General features: G+C 37.4%; 1 protein-coding gene across 4 annotated transcripts in view; it reads left to right on the top strand.

Annotated features, from left to right (window-relative positions):
• Nucleotides 1-27,057, top strand: part of dock11 (dedicator of cytokinesis 11) — a 131,358-nt gene extending 104,301 nt beyond the window's left edge. For all 4 annotated transcript variants that reach the window (XM_084110039.1, XM_084110041.1, XM_084110040.1 and 1 more), the window contains 11 exons: nucleotides 1,258-1,473; nucleotides 2,926-2,983; nucleotides 4,320-4,426; nucleotides 4,576-4,698; nucleotides 7,544-7,657; nucleotides 8,633-8,779; nucleotides 9,033-9,243; nucleotides 11,872-12,062; nucleotides 13,797-13,894; nucleotides 15,023-15,161; nucleotides 26,245-27,057. In XM_084110039.1, coding sequence (XP_083966165.1) covers nucleotides 1,258-1,473; nucleotides 2,926-2,983; nucleotides 4,320-4,426; nucleotides 4,576-4,698; nucleotides 7,544-7,657; nucleotides 8,633-8,779; nucleotides 9,033-9,243; nucleotides 11,872-12,062; nucleotides 13,797-13,894; nucleotides 15,023-15,161; nucleotides 26,245-26,325 — 1,485 coding nt within the window. In that variant the 3' untranslated portion in view covers nucleotides 26,326-27,057. The remainder of the gene's footprint in view (nucleotides 1-1,257; nucleotides 1,474-2,925; nucleotides 2,984-4,319; nucleotides 4,427-4,575; nucleotides 4,699-7,543; nucleotides 7,658-8,632; nucleotides 8,780-9,032; nucleotides 9,244-11,871; nucleotides 12,063-13,796; nucleotides 13,895-15,022; nucleotides 15,162-26,244) is intronic.
• Nucleotides 27,058-27,829: the final 772 nt, after the last annotated feature.

Below are 27,829 nucleotides of genomic sequence, written 5' to 3' on the forward strand. Positions count from 1 at the left end.
ATGTTTTCAAAATAATAGCAAAAACAATCGCAAAACACTAATGGCGCTTTTCCACTGCATGGTACGGTACGGCTCGGTTCGGTACGGCTCACTTTTGGCGCATTTCCACTGCATGGTATGGTACGGTACGGCTCGCTTCGGCTCGCTTTAAATGGTACCACCTCTGTTGAGGTTCCAAGCGTACCGTACCGATACTAAAATGTGACGTGAAAACACTGCAGATCACTGATTGGTCAGACAGAATCATCACTACCAGCGTCATTGTATTTACGACACGAGACACTAAACCCGCTAGATTTAAATAGCCAGTAGACAACAGCCAGCGCTGTAGCGCCTGTTTTAAAAGCATTTGCTTTAAAAAAATAAAAATAAAATAAACTTCAAAAAAAGAAATGGCTGAATCGTGGTCAGTGGACGAGGTGCAGACGTTCCTCTCGTTGGTTGCCGAGGAGTGGATGGGGAAACACGGAATGAAAAATTCGCATTTAATATGATGATATCATGGCAGTAGAGGCGGCAACTATAACGATCAGTCCCACCCACTTTGAAGCGGTACTAACTGCAGTGGAAAAGCAACCGAGCTAAAGCGAACCGAACCGTGCCGTACCGAGTCGTACCACGCAGTGGAAAAGCGAAGCGAGCCGAACCGCTCTGCGCCGAGTCGAACCGTACCGTACCGAGCCGAACCAAGCCGTACCATGCAGTGGAAAAGCGCCATAAAATGCAGTGGAAGAGAAAATGTGTTTTTGAGAGACGTTTTCTAAAGTTCAGTGTAACCGTGTTCATAGTTCAGGGAAGGAGGCTGGAACCAGCAAACGTTCAACGTAAAGCGGCAGCCCAACACGGAAAACTGGCGCATATAAACAATAAAATGCAACAACATAAAGTCCAGGCCTGGTCCTCTCTCATCCTGCAGTGTCATCACTCCTCCATTTATCCTTTCAGAGCTCCTCCTTGAGACTCGAGGTGTGGCACATGCTTTTAACAAAGCTGAATGTGGTATGCAGGGCGAAGCCGAGAGCTGTGGGAATGCAGCGAGGCCGATGTGGCATGCAGGTTATGTGCCACAGGCCTCGCTCCATTCGCGCCCGACATACCACATTCAGCTTTATTAAAAGCATGCGATACAGTCTGCATGGCATTCTTGTGAAAGCTGCGAGTCATATGACTTGTGAACATGCCATAACACCTACAGTAATAATAAAAAAAGTACTTTTGCTTCTGTTTTTATAACATGAAATCTATATGTCTCCCCAGACCACAACGTTTCCATCTGAAGTGAAGGGTCTGACGATGAGAATTCGTACGGTTTTAATGGCCACCGCTCAGATGCGTGAGCACGAAAAAGACCCAGAAATGCTGCTTGACCTGCAGTACAGTCTCGCCCGATCGTACGCCAGCACTCCAGAGCTCAGGCGGACCTGGCTGGACAGCATGGCACGGGCACACAGTAAGAACGGGGACTTTTCTGAGGTAAGTTAAATTTGATTAGCAATACATTTGCATCAGTTCACCAAAACTGTGTATTGCCGACCAAAACTGTCTGCACCCAATATAGCTGGACAGTGAGAGTAGAGATAAAGAATAAATAAACAGATGAAGCTTATATCATTTTCTAAGTATTTCTCCTTTCCCGATTTTTGTGTTGGAACCCCTGTGTGGGGAATTCTTTAAGCAAAAACTACAGATCAGTTATATTTAATGACGGGCCGTCCTCTGGAAACCACCTCCCGGTGGTATAACGTTCAGATTACCCTTTAAACAATCATGAGCACCTGTAATAGCACCTGTCACTCCCTCTGCCTGTCTGAACACCGATCAAGCCTCAGTCTTTTAACAATACTTCACAAGAGACTTTCAGTGCTGTTTACTTGTGCCATGAATTATTTAACAAATGTGCTTAATCTATCATGTACTCTTCTGGTATGTTTAGGTCAGCAGGAGTGGTTGATTCTTCAGATAAATATATCCCCCACGAAATGAAAAACAGGAACTGGACTGTATTAAAGGTCATTTCCTGGCCATAGTCTCTTATATTTCTATTTTGGTCACATACAGGGAATACATCCAAGAATGAAAAAGATAATGAAACAGTAGTGCCTTCTGCAGTAGATGGCCTAAAACATATAAATGCAACGTATATGTTCTTCAATATATATTTACGTGCTTTATAGACCTAATTTTGTACTGAACACAATTTATTGCTTTCTGGATGGTATCGTAAAATCAGTTGACGTTAGCTATGTTTCCATCCAAAATTGGAATATTGCATAAAACATTTGCGAATAAAGCAGCGTTTCCATCCCATGTGTTCAAGAGAGCTCAGTCGTCACTTCCTGAGAGAATTGGCACAAAATATCTGTAATATAAATGGAAGTTGCTGCAATTGGGGAAGAAACTGTGGCTCTTTTTTCCTCCATCATAAATGACTCGCGTCTCAGAGCGAATGGATAAAACACAATAAACGCTGTCACGTTCTCTTGCGTTTGGATGCTGGTGTTTGTGAACAATCATGTGAGACGCTTCAGGGAGGGAATTAAACCAAATCATTCTGATGACAGACTTTAGCTCAGGCGTTTCAGAATGATCAAACCAACATTTGAGATGCTGTTAGTCCAGTTATCCAATCACATCCACTGTTGAGGCAAAGTCTTTTGTTGTGCTTCAATGGATTTATTAGGTAAATGTGTTTCCATTGTAGTTTATGTGTCTTCTTATCGAATCCAAAATCCTTTATGCTCATTTTTACAATATGTGCGCATCTTGGCATTCCTATCCAGCATTTTTTTTTTTTTTTGATAAAAATAAAAGTAGGTGGATGGAAACCTACAGATTGATGATTCTATTCATTATGTATGAGATTTGTTTTCTTAGTTCTGTGAACCTTGTTTTCTCTGATATCTCTCCGCTCTTGTATTTTCACAGGCTGCTATGTGTAATGTTCATGTTGCTGCATTGGTGGCAGAGTATTTGTACAGGAAAAGTAAGTTTGCAAAGGTTTCTTTACTTTCAACAAAGGGTTCATGGTCAGTTGTTTGGATCATATTCATTCTTCCTTATGTTACCGTGTCCTAAAAAATCAGCCGTAACTTTAGTTTACACTGATTGCTGAATTAAAATCTAAATGCATGTCTGACCTCATATTACAATGTTATTTTCATTCCCACCTAATTTTTCAATTATAAATGGACAACACAAAAACAATAAACTGTGGCTCATGTGATTTCCCTTATTTTCCCCATGCAAATAAGGCTCCTGCTTGGACAAACACTCTGCTGTCTTAGACCAAATGTGTGGTGCACGATGCAAATGGCAATGCAAAGTCTCAAACAATGCATCACGAATAGTGGAGCTATTATGGATAGCATAGTAAACCTGTTTTTTTTTCCTCTTCTTTTTATATTTTAAACATAGTATTACAGTATGTAGTAAGTTTTCTGAGTTTTTTTTAAAATAGTATATGTATTATTAACTGCTAGCAATTCAGAGTTTTGTGCCAATGCAAAACTAAAAAAACATGTCGCAGGTTCCACAAATTTGCATGTCTAGAAACCAGAGATAAAATGCCATTGTTGAAAAGACTGCTGTCTGTTTCTCATAAGTCATGTGTTGGCAACAGTGATCCAGTTATTTTGTAATCCTAATCAGCTTCTCCATGAGTAATCTTTAATATGTTGCATTAGCTTATGTAAATTAGCCCCAAGCTGTATTTGTGCACTTTCTTCATGCTGATATACTGATTCTTCATGCTCCCTCCCAACCATTCTTTCACAATTTGAGCCTGATGAATCTTGGCATTGTCATCATGTCTTCCTACATGGTTGTTTAAGAAATGAAATAGTCAGCAATGGTGTTGACATGAATTCAAACATGGTTTGTCTTAGAGCATATTAAAAACACCACATAGACATATAAACAACATTAAAAACTTGATTTTCACCACAGGGTGACTTTAAAAGTCTATGATTGGATCATTATATTATATTGCATTATACCGCGTATACTAAATGTAGCAAGAGTTACATCCAAGCTATTTTAAGGCATGAAGAATTTTTTTTTTTTCATAGGAAAAAATATAATTTAGGTGATCAAAGATGAGTTTTAAGGGATACAATTATTGACTACAGGGGGACTTTAAGCATTTGCATATTTAATTCCAAACAGTGACTTTTTTTTGGCTGAGCAGTGTACTGTATATATATTTACAAACCTTTATGGTAGATGCGATTTGACAGCACTAGTTGTAACTGTATATATAAAGAGTTTTTGCTCATTTTTCTCAGTATAGTGACACATATTCTGCTATCTTATTGTTTCAGAGCTGTTCCCGAGTGGACTGGCAGCTTTTAAGAGAATCACCCAGAACATTGATGAAGAAGGAGCTATGAAAGAAGATGTAGGGATGCAAGATGTGTACTACACTGAGGTAAACAGCGCTGGGGGAGTTTTATCAATGCAAAAAAAACAAAAAAAAACAGACAGATCATGCTAGAATCATAGTGCTTTTTAACTCCATAATGATATGTTTGACGAACAAGTTGCATTTGTGAAACTTCAGCTGTACTTCTGTGACAGGATGTCCTGGTTGAGCAGTTGGAGGTGTGTGTTGAGGGTCTATGGAAAGCCGAGAGGTTTGAACTCATAACACACATTGCGAGACTCATCATTCCTATTTACGAGAAACGGCATGAGTTTGAGGTAATAAAAAAATAAAAAAACAGGATGCACTGACGCAATGCAGATTAAAGAAATGTACTCATTGTCCTACCAGTTTCCCAACTCTTTCATTTTCTCTGAATAGTCTTTCACAGCACTGTGGGTAGAAGACTTTGTGGCACCTGTGGTTTTTTATTTGACAGAAACTCATGACTCAGTAACTTAACTCTTAGAAAGCACTTGCACACTCTGACCGGATGTGAGAGGATTAAAGTTGCTCAGTCAGATTTGTGTGGACGGTGAGGGCAATATTACTATGAACAGAGCCTCAATCTGTTTCACTTTCACTTCTCAGTTAAATGAGGAAAACGTGAAAATAAGTATGAAAAAATCATGTTGCAGGAAAACCCCTTAGAAATACATAGAGGGCTCTTCTGCTGAAGCCAGCCTATTTTAGAAGAGGGAACCGTTTTAATCAAATCATGACTTCTCTTGACAGTGCTGGCACTGTGGGAAAGTTTCCATGTTGGAGAGTGTGTTTGTGAATGGCTTTCTAAACAATGGTTACTGAAAGTACAGGATGATTTCACTTCACAAATGAAAAGGATTTTTACTTTTTGTGAGGGGAAAAAAGGGGTGTATGTGTGGGGTTTGTCAGTGCTTTCAAAGCACAACAGACACGTTTGCAAATCCTAAACTTTGAAGCACCATGTGGAGATATTTCATTCCTTTAAAGGGATAGTTCACCCTAATATGAAGTTTCTGTCATTATTTACTCACCCACATGTCGTTCCAAACCTGTAAGGCTTTCGTTCATCTTTAAAACACGAATGAAGATGTTTTTGATGAAATCTGAGAGCTTTCTGTCCCTCCATTGACAGCTACACAACTACCACTTTGACGCTTAAAAAGTTCATAAAGAGATTGTAAAACTAATCCATATGAATTGAGCGGTTTAGTCCAAATTTTCTGAAGAGATACGATCGCTTTATATGATGGACTGATTTAATTTAGGCTTTAATTCACATTTAAACACTGATCAGCTAACATAAACAGAAGCTCAACCGAACTTGACACGCGAGAACAAACCTCTTGCTGAAGCTCAAGCGTGATGCGTAACACGAGAATGAACCTCATTGGTTCTTGTGGAAGCTCAAGCGTGATGCGTAACACGAGAATGAACCTCATTGGTTCTTGTGGAAGCTCAAGCGTGATGTGTAACACGAGAATTAACCTCATTGGTTCTTGTGGAAGCTCAAGCGTGATGCGTAACCAAGAGAATGAACCTCATTGGTTCTTGTGGAAGCTCAAGCGTGATGTGTAACACGAGAATGAACCTCATTGGTTCTTGTGGAAGCTCAAGCGTGATGTGTAACACGAGAATGAACCTCATTGGTTCTTGTGGAAGCTCAAGCGTGATGTGTAACACGAGAATGAACCTCATTGGTTCTTGTGGAAGCTCAAGCGTGATGCGTAACACGAGAATGAACCTCATTGGTTTTCGCACGTCGAGCAAACATGCTTGAGCTTCCGTTTACCACAACTGATGAGTGAGTTGATCAATGTTTAAATGTGAATAAAAGCCTTAATTCAGTCTTTTCATCGTGTAAAGCGATCAAGTCTCTTCAGAAAATTTGGACTAAACCGCTCAATTCATTATGGATTAGTTTTACGATCTCTTTATGAACTTTTTGAAGCGCCAAAGTTTCAGTTGTGTAGCTGTTAACGGAGGGACAGAAAGCTCTCAGATTTCATCAAAAATATCTTCATTTATGTTACGAAGAGGAACAAAAGTCTTACGGACAGTTTTGGGTGAACTAACCCTTTTAAGTAACGACAAAGCTGTGTGTGAAATTTATTGATTTGTATTTTAGATGGTATTACTTATGACTTGAAATTTTTTTAAATGATTGATCGTGTTCTGTAATTGTTGTTACATTTATAAAATTGTCCAGCGATGGTATCGCTATTGCCGATATTTGTCTTGATGATATTTTGTATCGGACTGAAAGCAAATTAAGTGGTATCGCCCATCCCTACGTGTCTTTAAATAATCTGACTTCATTTGTGTTTATGGATATAAGCTGATCCAGCTGTAAAATCAAATATCATTATCTCCAAACCAATGTTTAGGGGATGTTATGCTTACAAAGGTGAGCAAATATGAAAACCTGTGTTTCCTTTCTACCGTTGCCTTGTGCAAATGAACTTTTAACACCTCCCTAGTCATTATTTAAACTGTTTTAAATATTTAAATAGTTTTTATTTAATTAGATTCCATTTCTTCCATTTGATTTTTCATATCCATTTTTTTAAATGACATCCATGTATGAATATAGGATGATCATATTGACAATTTGTTCTGACACTTTTTCCAAGTCATGTTTGCAAGTGTGTGATGGCACCACAAAGTCGGACAGGAAGATTTATTTGCCGACATGTCATAAAGGAACACGCACGTGCTGCTGATGTTTTTTGTAGCATAAGCCAATTTACTTTACTCTGATAAAGTACTCTAACAGTTCTGAGGAAAACTGTAAACAGGAGACTTTAGATTATGTACCTTGAGTCTGCTAACAAACACATCCTTATTAAAGTTTACACACTTGCAGTCCTGCAGCCTAGTGTTTAATGCACTCATCACATCAGACTTTTAATTTCCTGCTTTTGTTCCCCATCTTTCTTGTCTTATATCTCTCTCTTTTTTTCCTGTTGATAAATATGCTAATAAATTAAAGCAGTCAGTTTGCATTATGCTTTTCACAATTCATATTAAGCAATCCAAAGTTGAAAACCGCAATTGTTACACGAAAGTGCATGGAAATTGCATGCTAGCAGTTCTCAAACGTTCTCTTACAGAGCTGTTATTCCTCTCTTTCTCCGATAGAAACTGAGGAGGTTGTATGACACACTGCAGCGAGCTTATGCGAAGATATTAGAGGTAATAAAGTCTGGCCGACGTCTGCTGGGGTCTTACTTTAGAGTTGCCTTTTATGGACAGGTAGGTTCACAAGTTTATGCTCGTGTAGATTTGACTTGCTTTTTGCTACCACTTCCCAAAATGACTTCTCTGTGTAAACCATTTATATTGTGTATATCTTGCGCAACTGATATTGTGCACTTTAGAGTCTGGCAGCTGAAATATGTTTTATCACATGAAACACATTTTTTACACTACCGTTCAAAAGTTTGGGTCTGTTTTTATGTTTTTGTTAAAAAGTCTCTTGTGCTCACCAAGGCTGCATTTATTTGATCAAAAAATACAGTAAAAACAGTCATATTTAGAAAAAAATATTACAGTTTAAAATAAGTGTTTTCTGTTTTAATACATTTTAAAATGTAATTTAATCCTGTGATGCTAAGCTGGATTTTCAGCATCATTGCTCATGTCTTCAGTGTCACATGATCCTTTGATGAATATAAAGTTCAAAAGAAAAGCATTTATTTAAAAAAACTTTCTGGTTGAAAACTATATAGTCTTTAACTTAATGCATCCTTGTTGAATAAAAGTGTTCTTTTTTATCTTACTGACCCCAGACATTAGTGTAATGTAAAGATCATCAAAATAGATGTATCACAATAACACAGCACAATAATACAACAGGAGCAACATGTCAATCCCCATACACAAAAGAAATATATTTGAAATATATTTTCAGAATATATTTTGGAATATATGCAAATATTTGAAATTGGCCCAATAAATATATTTCACACTTAACATCATATATTTTTGTTATATTTCAATGTATTTTTTTCTGTATGGGTCCCCAAAAGTGTCAAAATATATGTGGCATATATTCCAAATACATTGAAATATATTCTGAAATATAACAAAAATATATGATGTTAAGTGTGAAATATATTTATTGGGCCAATTTCAAATATTTGCATATATTCTGAAAATATATTTCAAATATATTTCTTTTGTGTATGGGTCATGCAACTAAAACAATTACAATTTTTTGGACTTCAGGGCTTCTTTGAAGAAGAGGATGGAAAAGAATACATTTACAAAGAGCCAAAGCTCACAAAGCTTCCTGAAATTTCCCTTCGCCTCACAAGCCTCTACGGAGAAAAGTTTGGAGCAGAGAATGTCAAAATCATCCAAGACTCCAACAAAGTGAGATTCTATTTCACTGTGCAGATTCATGTATTGAGATTAAATGACCATGAAGAGCAGCACATCTGAGTCATCATTCAGGAAAGAGTTGTTTATCTCAAGAACAAACATTTGGAGACGCGTCTATCTTTCAGTCTTTGCATATTTTTGAGTATTTAACATTTGGAAACACATTACATTTTTACCCATTTCATAGTAAACTCACTTTCTTTAAATAAAAGGAACCACACATCAACTTTTTGTTTACCCACAGGTTAACCAGAAAGATCTGGACCCAAAGTTTGCCTACATTCAGGTCACGTATGTCAAGCCCTTCTTTGATGAGAAAGAGCTGGTGGAGAGGAAGACGGACTTCGAGAAGTGCCATAACATCAATCGCTTTGTCTTTGAGACTCCATTCACGCTAACGGGAAAGAAACAAGGAGGAGTTGAGGAGCAGTGCAAGCGGAGGACGGTACTTACCAGTAAGCTCGCAGGACGCAGACAGCAGGAGATCTGGCGTTACTCCCAGTACCTCATATTTTTGAGATTGCCAACATTTTGTCAACTCTTACAGTTTGCTTTTTAACAACACCTAGGCTACATACACAAGACAATCAGATTTGATTGTCACTTCACCTTTTAGTGCTTAAAGGAATAGTTCACTTCAAAATTAAAATTCTGTCATCTGTCGACTTGAGGGTGAGTAAATGATAACAGAATTTTCATTTTGAAGTGAACTAATCTTTTACTTCACCACTGGTAAAATGGGCTTTCAATAAAACATGGCTGCCTATGCGGTAGAAAGGCAGGACGTTTTTTTTTTTTTAATTTGTGGTACTTGACTAGAGAAAACAAAAAATGGGCTGTTGTCTTCCCTTTTGCAAAAAATGTTGGAAACCTTTAACACCCATAATGCACTGGGCATTTTGCCATCCAAGACCACTCTCAGTCATCAAATACCGCCTTGCTTGAGTAGGAAATGCAAACTTGGTGTCGACTTGTTTTGCTCCTGGGTGCAAGAATTCAGAGAGTAAATGTTTAGCAGGAGTTGTTTTCAGTTTCAAGTGAAGGATCCAGAATGTTGTAGGCAGTGGCTGCAAAGTAAAAGTGACATGTGGAAGCCAACTATGGTAACACATACTCTGAATTTTAAGCCATCCAAGTTAGTGCACACACATTAGGAGCAGTGGGTAGTGAACACACACACACACACATACACTGCAAACCATTAGGCCACGACTGCCCCATTCGTAAATATGGAGAGAACACCGCCACAATGGAAAATCTGAAAAACCTCCATGTTTATAGTGTCAATTTCAAACCGGATGATTATAAACACTGTTTTAGTCCAAACAGAAACTAAAAGACTAAACTAAAAGAAATTGCTGTTCTGTCAGTTCAGTACAACAAAGAAGGCTGTTGCAATAGCATTTTTACCATAATGCTGTTTGAAGAATACACAAAGTACAATACAATTTTCAGTGATAAACCTGAATACAATAACCATTCTGTTAATAACCCTCTGTTGATCCGACAGTCCGCGGACAATACAATCAGTAGTTTTCACAGAAGCCATGGAGATGTCAAAAGAGTTTTGTTGATACATAAACAGGACTTTCTCGGCCCAGTTAACACGGAGAACGAGTAAACACTGTTCGTTTACTACCGACACTATAACAATACAAAGCAGGTTGAAAATCGGTGAACCTACACTTACAAAAGGGATAGTTCCAGTCCTTGATTCTGATTTGTTGAGCCGCGCTGTGACATCATTACATCAGTGTTACTTTATAGACCTTATGCGTCACAAGAATTATGAAAACAAGCTTATGAAACAAGCGTTTAGCAGCCATTTTTAGAACATTGTGTTTGAACTTTGCGGTAGCTCTGTATATTTCTGTCATCGAACGAGTAATTAGCTGATGAAGTGGATTTACATATTATAGAGTTAACGAAAGCGATCATGAACATTGTAATGTTTGAAGCGGATCTCATAACAAATGTCAGTAGACCGGGAAGATTTTAAAACAAGCAGTTCATTCATAAATCCGTAAGATCTTACCTTCATGCTGTGGAAATACAAACCGGAAGAGAGAACACATCGAGCGCAGTGCTGAAAAGGGGCGGGGCTACATAAGGTCGATACGGTGTTATTATTATAACCGTTTTATAAAAGCAATAAGCCCTGTGAAGCCGTGGTTTACAGTGAATTTAATCAACACCCCTTAGCTGCTCTAAACTAACGTCTTCACGGGGCTTATTGCTTTATTTAATCCTGTCGTGACACACACAGTTCAGAAATTTACAGGAGTGTACAGAACCAAAATGACCAACAAGTCAAGTCACATTTATTTATATAGCGCTTTTTACAATACAGATTGTATCAAAGCAGCTTCACAGTGTCACTAATGACATTTAAACACAGTGCTTCTGTCAGTGGTGTTTTAGTTTAAAAACAAAACAAAAAAGTTGCTATCATCGGATTTCTTAAGGGGAGACACCCCAGGTGAATAGGAAAAAAAAATGTAACTAATAGATATCAGCATGAAACTTTCCCCAGTTGATTACTGACTTTAAGACAAATATCTATCTTAGTGACTAGTTCACTCTCACTTTTAAATGCAGTTATCACTCCTGAAACTTTGCTGTGTGTTACCCTAATGAACATTCTTTACATGAATTAATACCATGAATTAAATGGCATGTATTTAATACTGTATAAGATCAGTGTAAATATTTGATGTAACTAAGAAAAACAGTCTTGTATGAACAATGGCAATGACAAGTTCCCCATGGGCCAGAAGCGTTACTATTCTTTAAACTGGCACGCTCCTGCGTGACAACTTTTGTGAGCAACCTATCATTTAGATAATGAGTCTTTTCAGTTGGTCTCTTTAGTCAGTTGTTGTCATACACCAATCAATTGTGGCGACAACAGGTGCGTTGGTACCTGTGAACTTCGTGACTCTGTCTGACAGTCAGTCATAGATGAAATATTAGATGTACCACTATTAGACCATGATTACTATCTTTTGTTTGAGTGGTGTTGTTTGTCTGTGTTGAGGTTCAAAAGCGTACTGTGTGTGTGTGTTTGTTTTTTGTGTCTGCAGCGGCCAACACATTTCCCTATGTAAAGAAGCGCATCGAGGTTGTGGGAGAGAAGCACTTGGAGCTGAAGCCGATCGATGTGGCAATAGATGAGATGAGAGAGAGGAGTGTTGAACTTGCTAAACTCTGCTCTAATCAAGAGGTTAACATGATCACGCTTCAACTGAAACTCCAAGGCTGTGTTAGTGTGCAGGTACTAGTATGCAGTACAGACTCATTGGGCCTTTTAGTCTTCATACTATTTACACTACCATTCAAAAGTTATTTTTTAAAAGAAATTACTACTTTTATTTAGCAAATGCACATTAAATTGATCATATGTGATAGTTAAGAGATCTATAATGTGACAATTTTCTTTTTCAAATAAATGTTCTTTTGAACTTTCTTGTCATCAAAGTATCCTGCAAAAATAAAACCTAAAAAAAAAATGTTTCCACAAAATATTACACAACTGTTTTCAACATAATAATAATAATAAATGTTTATTGAGCAGCAAATCATCATATTAGATTGATTTCTGAAAGATGACACTGAAGACTGGAGTAATGATGCTGAAAATTCAGCTTTGATCAATAGAATAAATTACATTTTAAAATGAACATAGAAAACATCAAGATTTTTTTGCGTCTGACTTTTTTTTTCATGATAGTTAAGCACATTTTCCCTATAATTCCCCAAAAAGAAATCTCATTAATTAATTAATTAATCTCTGTGAAAAAAATATTTTTGTAGTTCAATTTATTATAATTTGTAATGCTGTGTTTTTCCCATTAAATCAGCTTTTCCCCCATTATAACAATGAGAATGAGAATGAGATGTTTTTGCATTTTGCATCCTTTCATGCTTCCCATAATGTTGTTCATGCATTAGGTCAATGAGAATTGGGTGAGAAATATGTTATCATGTTCAAGAAAATAATATTACAATTAACAATCATGGATAATATCGCTCCACAATATTTCTTCTTAGTTCTTCAATTGTGTTTACATGATGATAATACATCAAGTATGAAAAAACAGCTCATTATAATGCAACACGAACGTGTTGATTAAAGGTGCAGTAAGTGATTTCTGAGAAGCACTGTTGAAAGTGGATCGGACCGAGCAGCACAACACTCTTTTAGCCAATCAGCAGTAGGGGGCGTGTCCATTCATAATGGGGGAGGAGAGAGAGTGAGCCAATCAGCAGTAGGGGGCGTGTCCATTCATGATGGGGGAGGAGAGAGAGTGAGCAAGAGGGAGGTTTGAAGAAAGACTGTAGAAAGAGAGATGGCTGAGAGACATTACAAAAGAGTAAAGCGGGAAGGCCTGAAAACAGACGTGAGGTTTCGTTGTTTCTGCTTCATACGTGAGTAACATTGGTTTTGCTCTGTTTCACAGAATCAAGATATGCTGGTGTTGTAATGTTAGCTCTATAACAGGACAGTTTTGAGAGTCATTGTTTGTCTGGATCTGCTGCTGCTGGAAACTAACAACCAACTCTTGCTTGTAATTACTCTTGTGTACTGTATGTTCATTATTTGTTCTTCCTTGTAGTTCATTTGCCATCTTCACTTGATATTTTTGCAAAGTATTATTTTTCTTCAGCTATGATAAAGTGACATCCACTCTTGCATTGAGTGTTTATGCATTTTGGGGGCGGAGCAATGAAGTTTGTTTGAGTTGATTTCAACTATCAACAGTGTTTCTCAGAAATCGCTTACTGCACCTTTAAGATGACAGAATGCCAATCAAGTTAATTACATCCAAAACAAAATTCCTGTTGCCCTATAACAGGGAAACAAATTAAATGTAACAAACGTTTTTACATTTTTGACCTATAATTCTATTATCTTGCGCATGAAGTCACAGTCCCTGACTGGCAGTTCATTGATAATGGTTTTTCACGCAATCATATCATGCATCTAATATCGTTTTTGGGCTTATAGGTGAATGCGGGACCGATGGCCTATGCCCGAGCTTTCCTGGATGAATCCAAATCAGGTCAACCCAGTAAGAAAGTCAAGGAGCTCAAAGAAATATTCAGGTATGCGGTATTACCTTTGCAGTTTTTGTTGAACTTAGAAAGGAAACAGATAACTGTGGGTACATACTGTACAAGGAAAAAGCATGGTTTGGTAACAAGAACCTAAAACAACAATTACAAGGAAATTGTCCAACACCAAGGTCCTGTTTACACCTGGTATTAAGATACGTTTGGTCGATTAGATCACAAGTAGATGGATACACATTCACGTTTACACCTGGTGTTTTAATCCGTCTCTTGTGTCCACTTTCTACCACTTCTATCTCTTTGAGGAGAGGGTCTATGAGTGGGTAAATGTATGGGGTTTTCAGATCTTTTGCGCTTCCCATAATGTTGTTCATGCATTAGGTCAGTATGGTCTTATGTGGCTGTTTGAACGTATTCGACAACATGAGCGTTTACCCAATGAAAGAAATCCGGTCAAGTGCTTTTTCTACTCATACCGTCATTTATAAATGCGTTTATGCCTGTATTTAGTGTCGTCCACTTGTGATCGGATTTACGAAAACACTTCTTAATACCAAGTGTAAACGGGGTCCTATTGATACAGGTTTTCTGAGTTAGGCTATAGAGATATCTATACAAATATTACCCGAAATTCTCTTATCAGTTAACTTAATAAAAGTTATAAAAGGGGAATCTGGGAAGTTTTTAAGCTTTCTTCTCAAGAACTTTAATTTCAATACGATAGTAAGTGTTCTAAAAATAGGTGAAGATGAAGTTAGTCATGTTCAGGAAGCAACCAACTGCACTCACTGTTTTATTCAACAGCATGTATCGTCTTGCCATGCTGCAGGAATGTATCTGTTTTCATGCTAGCACATCTCATTTTTGGAATTGACTCAGGAATTTGTGGTTCATAGCACTCTCGAGTCTCGATGACATTTACATGACAGTTTTAGTTTGTAAAAAAGTCAATTTTCCCCCCATAAAATAAGACGTCAAACTAAATCATCTGAAGCTTTTGAAGTTAACTACTCACTAGAAATAGCACATTAGGGTGCTAAAAATTATACATGCGCACACACACTATACACATTATTTATTTATTTATTTTTGTTATTTGCTCCTTTATTCTTGATTAAATTGTTTCTGTTATGCCTGATTGTTTGGTTATATGTGCTGCAGGCAATTTGTCAATGCATGCAGTATGGCTCTGGACATAAATGAGAGACTGATAAAGGAGGATCAGTATGAGTATCATGAGGGACTAAAGGCTAACTTCAAAAGCATGGTTAAAGAACTTTCTGAAATCATCCACGAGCAGGTATGTTTCATTGCTCATTTCCATCTTCTTGCAGCACAAAATTCTTGTTCTTCTTTCAACTTCTCCTAAAAAACCTATTACTGCAATTAATTCAGCCCAAACTCCATTCAAATGCTTTCTAGGCAAGTTGGTGTGCTGCTTTTAGAGTTTGCTGAAAGTTTAAGATTAACTTAAGAATAAGATTTAAAATCCTGGTGGCGCCGACGTCTTTGTGACATTAGCTGATTTTTGCTTTGATTAAAGCACACGTCATTTTCACATATCTGACAGTATCAGTGTGAAATGCCACTTCTCCTGAAAATGTTCACCCATCGTGATTTTGTTCCTCATTTTTTGTTTCGATGTATAATCCCCAGTAATGTATTGCCACACTAAGTCATTTGACTATACAAGACAAAAAAGGGTTTGATTCCTTAGATCAGGGATGGGCAACTTCGGTCCTGGAGGGCCACTGTCCTACAGAGTTTAGCTCCAACCCTGAAAAAATCACCTGCCTGTAATTTTCTAGTAATCCTGAGGACCTTGATTAGCTTGATCAGGTGTGTTTGATTAGGGTTGAAGCTAAACTCTGTAGGACAGTGGCCCTCCAGGACCGAAGTTGCCCATCCCTGCCTTAGATGATCTTTGACTCTTTGATTATATAAATTTTTATCGCTTATGTCAGACCATGCATTATGATGCACTTCATAAAGAAAGTTAAAGGGCAACTTTCACACTAATGGCAGTTTTTGCTTGCATTTGTTGATTGGCAAGTTTGCTTTTGGGACCCCGTGCATTGGTTTTGATTGTTTTTGCAGTTTCACTACATTTATTAGCAATTACAGACTGAATTAAGATAAATTTGTGGTTCTGTACTGTCTATTATCTTGTCCATGTAGACTCCAGGAAATGAGCTACTTTAACTGGGCATTTCCCTCCATAAACAAACCAAAAATCTAATTTACTGTACTGTATGTCTCCACTGGTTAGGAAATGTTATTCAAGACTTGGAGATCTCACCAGAGAATTTGTTTTTGTTGTCCTCATCTCATGACTAGCAGTCAGTGGTGAAAGACAGGTTTGTTGGGTTGGGACGGTTAAAACACAACAGGTTTGATCTGTTTTGGCTCGTGAACTCTGTTATCCTGGAGAGATTGTGCCCTGAGATTACATACTTGACTGAAGACGTTAAGAGTGAAAGATTCAAAATACCTTTTACTTATCTTAGACTGGAAATAATGGAACTGTAGATTAACATGGTTTCCAGTTCAATGTTAATTTAGTGTGAATTATTGACATTTAATTATTTTGTCTATACTGATTTACTTATCTGCCACAGTGTTTTTAAATTACCTTGCAGTGGATATAAAAAAGTCTACACACCCCTGTTAAAACTGCTGTTTTTTTGTGATGTAAAATATGAAACAAAGATAAATCATATCAGAGCTTTTGCACATTTGATGTAAAATTTACAACCTCTGCAATGCCACTGAAAACCAAAGTGAGAAAGAGAAATAAATAAAAAACCTTAAAATAACCTAACTGTATAAGTGTGCACAATCACACCCTTTTATAATATGTGGCTGTGTTCACTATGGACTACTTGCATTGAGCTTCGTGATGCACTTCGGTTTTAAATGGATGGATGATTGAAAATGTTTGTTCGCAAGAAGACTTAAAAATCTGGACATTTTCAGTGACAGGAGAAGAGATATTCTGATGATTACTGTGTAAAGAATTTCCCAAACTCAACGGAACGTACGTGAAGTTTTAATCCAACTAAGCCGATCTGAGTCAAGTCACCTTTATTCATACAGCGCTTTTTACAATACAGATTTTTTCAAAGAAGCTTTACAGTGACAGGAAAATAATGCAACAAATTTTGATTCGGCTGTACATCAGATCTAGAAGAAAATATTGTCATAGTACAGCTTAAGTAAGTTCAGTGATGGTTAATTTTTTGTTGTAAAAAAGTTATTAATTTAGTTCATTTATACTGTCAAACCAAAAAGATACCAGATATAATTTTTTTATATTTTACAAGTGGGTGCAGGACACTATAATTCATTTATGTAAGTGAGGATAGCAAAGTAAAGTAAACTGTGACATATTATACCCAAACATTCTTCATACAGTGGACTACCAGTAAAATGTATAAAAATTTGGGACCAAAAAGTATTCAGACACTTTGACATGACCATGTTTTGCTCAAGTGTTCTTTTCTTTAAATGCTTTAAAATTAAGCATTGCTTGGTAATTGGTTGACCTAAATTGGTATTATCTAATTGTGTACTTAAATTTAACAGCTGAAAACTGACTGCTATTCAACCTAATTCATCTGTGAGACAGTCTAACAGAAGGATGGCCAAAACCAGAGAAATATCGACTGATTTGATAGCTCTGAGTTCTTGTCATATTTTATTACCATTTTCTAAACTACAGCGAATAAACTGTGATAATGTAAGAAATGTTGAAGGTGTCTGAATAAATTTTGATTTGACTGTATATATAGCCGCTCTGGAGACAACAGGGATGTCATTGTCCAGCTCAGTTCAGTTTTCATATAATGGTGTCAATGCAGGCAGATCAGTAATATTGTTGGTGATATATTAAAGGAACACACCGACTTTTTGGGACTTTAGCTTAATCATCGTATCCACCAGAGTTAGATAAGTCCATACATACCCTTTTCATCTCCGTGCGTGTCGTAACTCTGCTAGCCTAGCTTAGCACAAAGACTGGAGGTAAATGACTCCAGCTAGCATACTGCTCCCAATAAGTGACAAAATAATGCCAACATTTTCCTATTTACATGTTGTGATTTGTATAGTCACATGAGACACAGCCATCTTCTAACCGTATACATACTGGGAACTATATTCTCAGAAGGCGAAGCACTGCTACTTCTGCGGAGTGAGGTGTGGAAAAAGGTGTCACTCAGGTGAGGGCTACGAAAATATTTCCAAGAGATTAGATTACCATGGAACACAGTAAAGAAGACAGTTATCAGCAAGTTAAGAAAGTATTGCACAACAGTGACATTATCAAAAACAGATCATCCCTTTAAAATTGACAAAGATAAAACTGGTCAGGGAGTTTGTCAAGAGGCCTAGAGCAGCAGCTCTTTCTGGGAAGAACTGGCTTCTCCCTACATTAGTAAAAGTGACATGTGAAGGCCTAATATGGTGGTAACCCATACTCAGAATTTGTCCTCTGCATTTAATCCATCCAAGTTAGTGCACACTCATTGGCCCTCATTTATCATTCCTGCGTAGAAACGGGCGTATATGTTGGCGTAAGATTATGCTTACACTCCTCTCACCGCCTAATTTATGAAGCTGTGCGTACCTTTGAAATCCAGGTGTACGCAATACCTGCCCTTGATAAATGCCGCGGCTGAAAACGATCGTCATTAGAATAACACGCCCCTATATATCCAAGTCTCCGCTTCCCCCACACCCTCATTTTACGCCATGGACACACGGAAGACGGCAAAGAAGAGAAACTTCTCCAACGTGGAGATCGAGACCATCACCAGGGAAGTGTAAAGAAACAAAATTGTTTTATTTGGGAGTTTAAAGAATGGGAATGCGGTGGAAATCCAGTTTAAATAGCTGTTTGGATGAGCAAATGACCTATCACAATGCATTATTTTACAGCACGTGTTTTGAAACAATTAGCATTTAATTTCGTATCACGTCACATGTATTGGGGTGTACAATAGTGATGATGATGTGATGTGGAGTACCATTCATTCACATTAATAATTGCATGACAATTTGTAATATTCGTATTATTATGATTTTTATTATTAATGACGCTTATTGTTATTTATTACATGGCTTGGTTGAATTCCAATGTAGAATGCGGTCAGTTATTTCTTGATAACAGACCGCTGCGAAGTATAACACACCGTTGCCATGAAAAACAGCGTTGCTATGGACGCGGAACGGACGGTTTTCTTTAGCGGAAGCAATACAATCGTTTTTAAATCAATAAACTCCTTTTTAAATCAATATTTTGTGTCAAATTATTGATTTATTTTGTAGGTAGCCATGTAATAAGCGGGATAATGTATAGAGAGGCGGTTGTTGTGAATAACAACCCCTTCAGGCTGATCCATTTCAGCCTGTCGGGGTTGTTATTCGCTATAACAACCGCCTCGCTATACATTATCCCTTACTTAGAAGAAGAATGTCGTTATTATTATTATTTGTATTATTATTATTTAAAAGAAGAAGTCTGTCATTTTTATTATTTTGTCAGTCTGAATTATTTTTTGGTCATTGAAAGCCTTTCATTACTGAACCCAGTCCGTGCGCACCTGCCGGGCCTAACCCTGAAACGTCAGGTAAAGCGCACAGGCTCGCAACTGAAGGAATACATATGCCTACAAATCAAATGCTTTGGTAAAGTCACACAAATTAAACATTGAAGTCCATGTTGCACAAAAATAAACACTGAAGTTTATAATTACTATGTTGTTGTTTTTTTACAGTGGGTCATAATATCTTTTAGTTTGTCAGTGCGTTTTGTGGTGTTAGGAATTGTTTTTCTGCGCATTTCCGCACTAACTCAAAACGTGCGTACATGTACACCACCTCCTGAGCTGGCGTAGGATTTGAGCGTGCCGTACGCCAACGTCCATATTGATAAATCTCAAAGTCACCGAGGTTTTGGGTGTACGCCAGGTGTACGCTGGAAATTTGGTGTACGCACTTTTGATAAATGAGGGCCATAGTGAACACACACACGTAATCGTGTAGAGAGAGGTTTTCCCGCTGATGACAGCTAAATGGACAGTGCAAAGGAATAAGTGCTGGCCTCATCAAAGTCGGTAAACACAGCTACGCTAGCAAGGTTTTCATCTCACATACTGGATAAGAACCTCAAGAGTTGCTGAAAGCTGCCCAAATTGATCATTTATAGTATTTAATTATCCATCCTGATGGCAAATATTTCCAACGAACATTCATAGATCTAGCCGATGTGACGTGGTTGTGTATGATTTGGCAATAGGGGACAGCCTATAAGCTGGTCAAAATCAGGCCGACTCCCTGAATTTTTACAAAATTATCGGGAGGTCGGGAGATGCTCGTAACGTAGTCGGCTCGGCTCGTAATATTCGACCATACGAGCATCAATGATTTCCACACGATTTCTCCTGAGAGAGAAAACAATCTCATATTGATTGACATGATTTCCCAAAACCATGTGGAAAACATGAGTTATGGTCTGATGAGACAATGGTTGAACATTTTGGCTAAAGTTGTCAAAGGTGTGTTTGGAGCGAAAACAACAGAACACGTCAGTAAAAAAACACCATTCCCACAGTGAAGCATCATGTGTAGGAGCTGCTTTTCTTCCGCTGGTGAACTGGGGTTTAGTGAAGGTGGAGAGAATCATGAATAGCTCCAAGTCAAAATCCAGTCGATTTTGGCACTGAACCTTCTGGCATCTGCTAGAAAACTGCAAATGAAGAAAGACTTTCACCTTTCAGAATGACAGTAGCCGCTTTTCCACCGTCAGGCCGAACTCTTCTAAGAAGCACAGTAAGGAATGGTTCCCATTATATTTCCACTTGAGCTTGATTCAGCACAACACAATTACAGACTGTTCTCGACTGGCTAACCGTACTGAACCGTGCTGGGAGAATGTGTGTAGTGACCTCACCACTCAGGATTGGTCACTCGTCTGTGTCCTGTCTACCAGTTTTTCTGTTTCTGGCCAAGCACGCTATTTGAGTGATGTACACACAAGTTAATAATAAAATTAAAAGAAATATCATATTATCTTCCATAATGCCGTCTCATACCGTCTCTAAACTCTTGCTCTGTTATCAGCCTCACAATGGAAAATGAAGCCGTATCCGTACCGGATTGGTCCGGAATGGAATGGAACGGTTAAGCAACGAGAACTGTTTGGCCCGACGGTGGAAAAGCTGTTAATGATTTAAAACCGCAACCAAATCAAGAAAAGAATGGCTTCAGCGAAGAAAGATGACCGTTTTTGGAATGGCCCAGACCCGAATCCTATAAAAAAAATCTGTGGGCGGTCTTGAAGAGGGCCATGATCAAGAGATTCCCTCGCAGTTTAACAAATCTGGAATGTTTTTGCAAAGAGGAGTGGGAAAATATCCCCAAGTCACGATGTGCCAAGCTGATAGACTCCTATCCAAACAGACTGAGTGCTGTAATAAAATCAAAAGGCGCTTCGACCATTAGTTCAGGCGTGTGCGCACTTACGTTTTTTACTTAAGTTAAATTGTATTGCTTTGCATAGGTTGTCATTTTTATATGTAAATGTGCACACAAGTTCTGATATGATTTATCCTTGTTTAATTTTTTACACCACAAAAAACAGGTGTTTTAACAGGGGTGTGTAGACTTTTATATCCACTGTGTATGATTTGGTTTGATTTATTTATCATCATATAGAATTATATTTGATTAAAATTGAACTATTTAATAGTTTAATTAAATTAAACAAATTTTTTTCTATTTAATGCATTTAAATGTCAATAAAAGTGTTGTGCACGTCATCGAATATGCGTTGAAATATTTCACGGCACGGATGTACCTAATCCAAAAGAAACATCTCTAGTTGATTAGTAATTTGTTTGTTTATGTTAGATAAGAGGCGATCTGGGACTGGAATATGTTTTTTTGTGAGTCATGGTGAGTGTGCATTGCCAGTGTTATCAGTGGCAGAAAGCGACAGTGTTCTCTTGGCGCTCATGCACACGTCACACTTCAATCTACAGCTTAAAGGGATAGTTCGCCCAAAAATTTAAATTTGCTGTTAATTTACTCACCCTCAGGCCATCCAAGATGTAGATGTCTTTTTTGCCTCGGTAGAAATGTAAAGAAGATATTTAGCTGAAACCATGGTCCTTGGTGATTTGTATAATCAAGTCAACAGCTACCGTCACTTTGAAAACATATACAGACAAAACAAAATAATACCCATGGCTCCTGACGATACATTGAGGTCTTATGAAGCGTAACAATTGGTCTGTGCAAGAAACTGAACATTATTTGCACTATAATTACCTGTAATCCACAGCCTCGACAAATGGTCCTGAACGCGTTCATGGCAGTCTGGAGCGCGAGTTTCCTGTCGCATAATGACTAGTGATGGGCGGATCGATCCTTAAGTATCGATACTTCGATACTGACGTGGTATCGAAAAGGATCGATCCTCACATAAAAATATCGATCCAAATGTGTGTTTTTTTACCAGTAATTTTTTATTAATTTAGCAGGCAATTCAGTGCATAAAATAAGCTTCTAAGTGGGAAAATAATCGAATGTTAGCGGATAATTGTGTAGGATCATTTATATACTGTCTATGTGTAGGATAGAAGTTTTTCTCCTAGTCATCTGGATACAAGACGAAACCAATCAATCACAGAGAGCGTTCGATGCTGGTGCTTCGCTGAGCTCACAGGCCCAGTGCGTTTGGGAAACGAAGCCTTGCTTAGATGACAGAGAAACAATCGGGTTATTTCGCAATAAACAAACCAAAAGTGTACATAACGGTTCAAAATGTTGACGTCAGTAAGATTTTTTTAATGAAATTAATATTTTTATTCAACAAGGATCGATGCATTAATTTGATCAAAAGTGACAGTCAAGGTAGACTGTTAAAAAAAAATCTACTTCATATAAATGCTGTTCTTTCAACTTTGTTCATCAAATATTTCTGTATAAATGTATCATGGTTTCCACAAAATTATGAAACTGTTTTCAACATTGATAATAATAAGAAATGTTTCCTGAGCAACAAATCAGCATATTAAAATGAAATATCATCATGACTGGATTAATGATGCAGAAAATTCAGCTTTGATCACATGGATAAATTACAGTTTACTATGGCATAGAAAACAGATAGCCTATGTTAAATTGTAATATTACAGTTTTTACTGTAGGCTATTTTTGATCAAATAAATGCAGAAGATAATTAAAAATCTTACAGACCCCAAACTTTTGAACAGTAGGCTAGTACTATAATTAGGGTAGTTTTGTAAAAGTCACTGACTAATTACAGGCGAGTTGAGAGCACAAATCACAAAATATTTAGGGCTAGTAGTTATGAAAACGTATTCAGATTTAGCATATTAATGATGCATTCACCTCATAAATCATGACACACGGCTCTAGCACAGGAAAGTGCATACAAGTTCAAGTGCATGCTTTTAAAATAAAAAAGTATTGGTATCGGTATCGATATCGGCGATACTGGCCCTGTATTTAATTGGTATCGGATCGATACCGAAATTTGCAGTATCGCCCATCACTAATAATGACGTATGTGTGGAAGCTCAAACATTGAGAATGTATGAAAAGTCAATCTTTCCGATTGAGATCACGCATATATTGGTTGCTGCATCCAGGGCCATTGCACAAGATCCCGGGCAGTCCTGATGGGCCACCATGTTCCTCAACTTTCTTTGAGACATTTCTACAGCAGAAGTTTGCACTCCACCAGATGCTCAACTAACTAACATAAACAAAACGCGTGCAGATGGACTAAACCATTTGGCGCATTAGCAAGGGGTGGGGCCGTGAGACCTTAGATAGTCTTTACTTTTTTGTATACAAAATGTAGTCAGTCAATCAACAAAGTTATTCAGCCAATACACTAACTTTACATTTCATCTGACATTCATTATGAAATTTATTTAGGAAATGAAAATATCCAAGTAAAATAAAATATATTCCAGACTTTTCAAGGGCCCTCTCTCCCCTTGGGGCCCTGGTAATCAGTACTGGTTTTACCCCCAGTCCAACATCCCTGGCTATATAAATTTTATATATAATATATACAGTTTTCAATTGTAGTCTTTTAAAAAGGCATCTGAAATAATAAACTAAGTGCAATGTAGTGCAATTTGTTACATATCGATACTGAAATATCTGAAACGCTTCCAGTTCTCATTTTCCACAGAATAGAAGCAGGATACCAGCTCATCTTTCTCTCTCTCTCATCTCTCTGACAGCGAGTGACACACAAACCCACATCTCACTCGTTTCATTTGCTCCGGATGAATATTGTTTGTGTTACAGGGCTTGAATTTCGACATGGGATTGCGCTTATTGCACATAATTTTACTCATTCCTGCAGATTTTGTGCTCGCACCCAAAGTGCGTCACATAAAGCCACCTCTCAGTACTAAATTGAGTTCTTTTTTGCTGCTAATTGCCGAAAACAGTCAAATACACACAAAATAATGTCAAAATGCCAGTCTTGGTGAGTATTCACATAAACACATTCAGTAATGTTTAAAGTGAACGTCAACAGTTGAGAAAGAAAACGCATGTGTAACAGTATAATGGATCCGTACGTCAGCTCTTAAAGTGACAGCAGCCTAATATACCTGCTGCTAAATTATGAGATAATATTAAAAATAACTTTATGGTCATTTTTCCCCATGGTATCAATGTCAAAATTGTGGCCAATGAAAATGCTGAGTGGCTAATAATTTGGAAAACCACTAGCCACTGTGACTGGTGAGCAAAAAAAGTTATTTGATCACAAGTATGATTTTGATGAGCAGTACAACATACAGTACGCGTCTTCCCTCTCTGTAGCAAACAAACAGCGTCAGCTCACGTGTGAGTTCGCTCCCGCACATACGTCATTATGCGACAGGAAGCTCGTTCAGGACCGTTAGCCGAGGCTTTGGATTACAGGTAATAATGTTGTAAATAATGTTCAGTTTCTTGCACAGACCGATCGTTTGGCTTTATAAGGCCTCAATGTATCGTCAGAAGCCACGGGTATTAATTTTGCTTTGCTTTTGTATATATGTTTTTGACTCTTAAAGTGATGGTAGGCATTGACCACATTATAAGAATCTCAAAGGACCACATTTTCAGCTAAAAATATTTACTGTTCAACTGAAGAAAAAAAGTCTCCTACATCTTGGATGGCCTGATGGTGAGTAATTTAACAGCAAATGTTCATTGTTGGGTGAACTATCCCTTTAACGCTGTTGCGAAGACTCTCTATTCGCTCCGGTGAATCACAAAGCAAAATGCACACAAACATGTCCCTGCTATCGCTGATGAACATCTTTGGTTTTAATGAGAAAAAAATAATAAACTATATGAGGGCAGATTAGAACCCAAAACCTCTGACACGCTTAACAACAATTCTACCACCAGACTATTAGGACAAATGAATATTTAAATCAGATACATGTTTATTCACTAATGTAAATACTCGAGAGATTAAGGATTTATTGCAGTATAGTAGATGAAAATATCACATATGTCAATAAAGTAAATTGAAATTGAAGTACTGAAATTGATTTCTGGACATCATAATGTTATTTTTTGTGCATTTAGTATTGTACGTTTCTGATACTGTATAACCAGCAATCTCCACCCCCGCACACACACTCCTGTCCCACCCAATTTTTAAACAAAGTTACGCCACTGTACAATGCAATGTAATCCTTAGACAGTTGTTCTGCATGTGAATTTTATGCTATGAACAGGCAGTTCTCATCTCTAATACAGGAGCATACTTTTTCACACATACACACATCCTCTAATACATATTGACACAACATGATAGCTTTCTATAAAGACCTTTGTTAACAGATTACTTCCCTTGTTACTCAGTTGTTTAGACTAGCAGAATTGCAGCAAGTTCGGGTTTGCCTGTGTGCCTAAGGCTTAATGTGTAATCATGAATATTAAAAAACTTAGCTATTACTGGAAATGAGAATGTGGTAATTTGTTGCAACATGATTTAGTCACTGGTTAAAACAAGTCATCAAAGGTTTAAACCAAAGTAATTGGATGTAAAGTTCTTCTTTCTTCTTTTTTAATTACGCTTCTAACGTGTCTCTGTTTTTCTTCCTTATGCTGCCATGTCCTATAGATTGAGTTCTAGGTAAATCGCTTTGCCAAAAGTATTTGTCTTATTTTCTTTTATTTGTGCATGCAGTTGCTGCGTCCTATGATTATATACTATATAATTGTATGACGTGTGTGTGTGTGAGAGACAACATGTTATCAGCTAATTACGTAAATCCAATCTTCCATTACATTTTGAAATCCTTATCCTGTTCTCATCTTCCGTCGCTCAGATCTTCCAGGAGGATATGATGCGCTCCCTGTTGCAGAACTCTCTCCATGTGTTCCATGCGATCAGTGGAACCTCCACCTGATCTAGAACCTGATGCTCGCTCCGCACAACTCCTCACAACTGAATGTACAAATCAAGATTCCAGGCCTTCAACAAGCATCCCATCAGAGAACAAGAATGTCAGCGTCTTTGCCTCGTTTTACTTGTTGTGTACAGCTAGTACACATTGCTTTTACAATTCATTTTAAAGGAAACATCAATCAGGCTCACATTGCCAAGCTTTTTTTAATTGTTTCAACCTTTACCCTCTGATCATTATGGAAGCTTATTTCCACCATTCGTACATGCTTTGGTCAATCATAATTCGGACATAAAAGGTCATAATTGTGACTTAAAAAGGTGAAATTGACATAAAAGCCATAATAATGCGATAAAAAAGTCTAAAAAGGGACATGGTGATGGAAAAAATATTTCAATGCTTTGGGTTCTCTCGGAAAGAACGCAAACATTTTGAGAGCAAACTAATTTTCTCAGGGATTGAAATATTTTTTTTCCCCCATCTCATATTTTTTCAATCACCATGTACCTTTAGGGCTCCGTATTTATGAGATTCCAGTCATTATGAGATTAAAAAGTATTATAATCTCATAATTATGACTTAGTATGTCATAATTAGGATTTACTAAAGCATGATTTTTGGGCTTCCATAGACCATATATTCATCTCTATATGACACAATTTCATGATTTTCTTTTCTTTTTTTTTGTATTCTTGGAAATATGTCTCATTAAAGTAAAATGCGGTACCAATGCAATTGCATTTTGCCTGTAAATTTTCTCTTGTGTTGTACAATCCAAGTTTTTCATCCCAGCCAAACTGTCCATTTAAATTGCAGGGATTCCACTGGAAAGAAAACGTACAGTGTAGATCTCCCAGCACACCAAAGATCAACTGGACATTTCCATATCATAAATGGCTTTTACATTGACAGTTTTACTTTCTGGAAATGTCAGGTGATCTTAAAGTCTAAAGCTGAACCTTTGTACTGAATGATGAAATTCACAACTGTAAAAAAGACATAAACATGACGACAGTAGAGCGCAACGCCCACATTTTCAGTGGCTTCGGTTCAGGAGGTATTTTTGCCATTCATTTTCTCCATTTATCTTCAGAAAAAAATTCATTTATAAGATACAAACCCAACCAACTAGTTTCAATGTGAATCACAACTTTACAAACTTATATACTGTATATATATATTTGGAAGGTACAATTTTTTTATTTTTATAGTTTTTTGAATTATGTAATCACGTCAGAAAACAATTTTACAATGAAAATTTGACTTTTAATCATTGAATTACTCACTGAACATGACCTCAATGGGCCTTTTTGTCTACTTTGTCCTTATTTATGCTTGTTGCCTGGTGCAAACTGAATGTTGTGTAATATGAGAAACATGGTTGGCTTTTTAGTTCAGTGCTGCCAACTGTATGTGGTCAAATCATATCGTCCCTCTTCCCTATTCTCAGTAGTAGACATCAACTCAGTGGTTACTGACTGGCTACACGTTTGTAAGACTCAACTAA

This window comes from Abramis brama, assembly GCF_963993115.1.
Source record: "Abramis brama genome assembly, chromosome: 3".
Taxonomy (NCBI): domain Eukaryota; kingdom Metazoa; phylum Chordata; class Actinopteri; order Cypriniformes; family Leuciscidae; genus Abramis; species Abramis brama.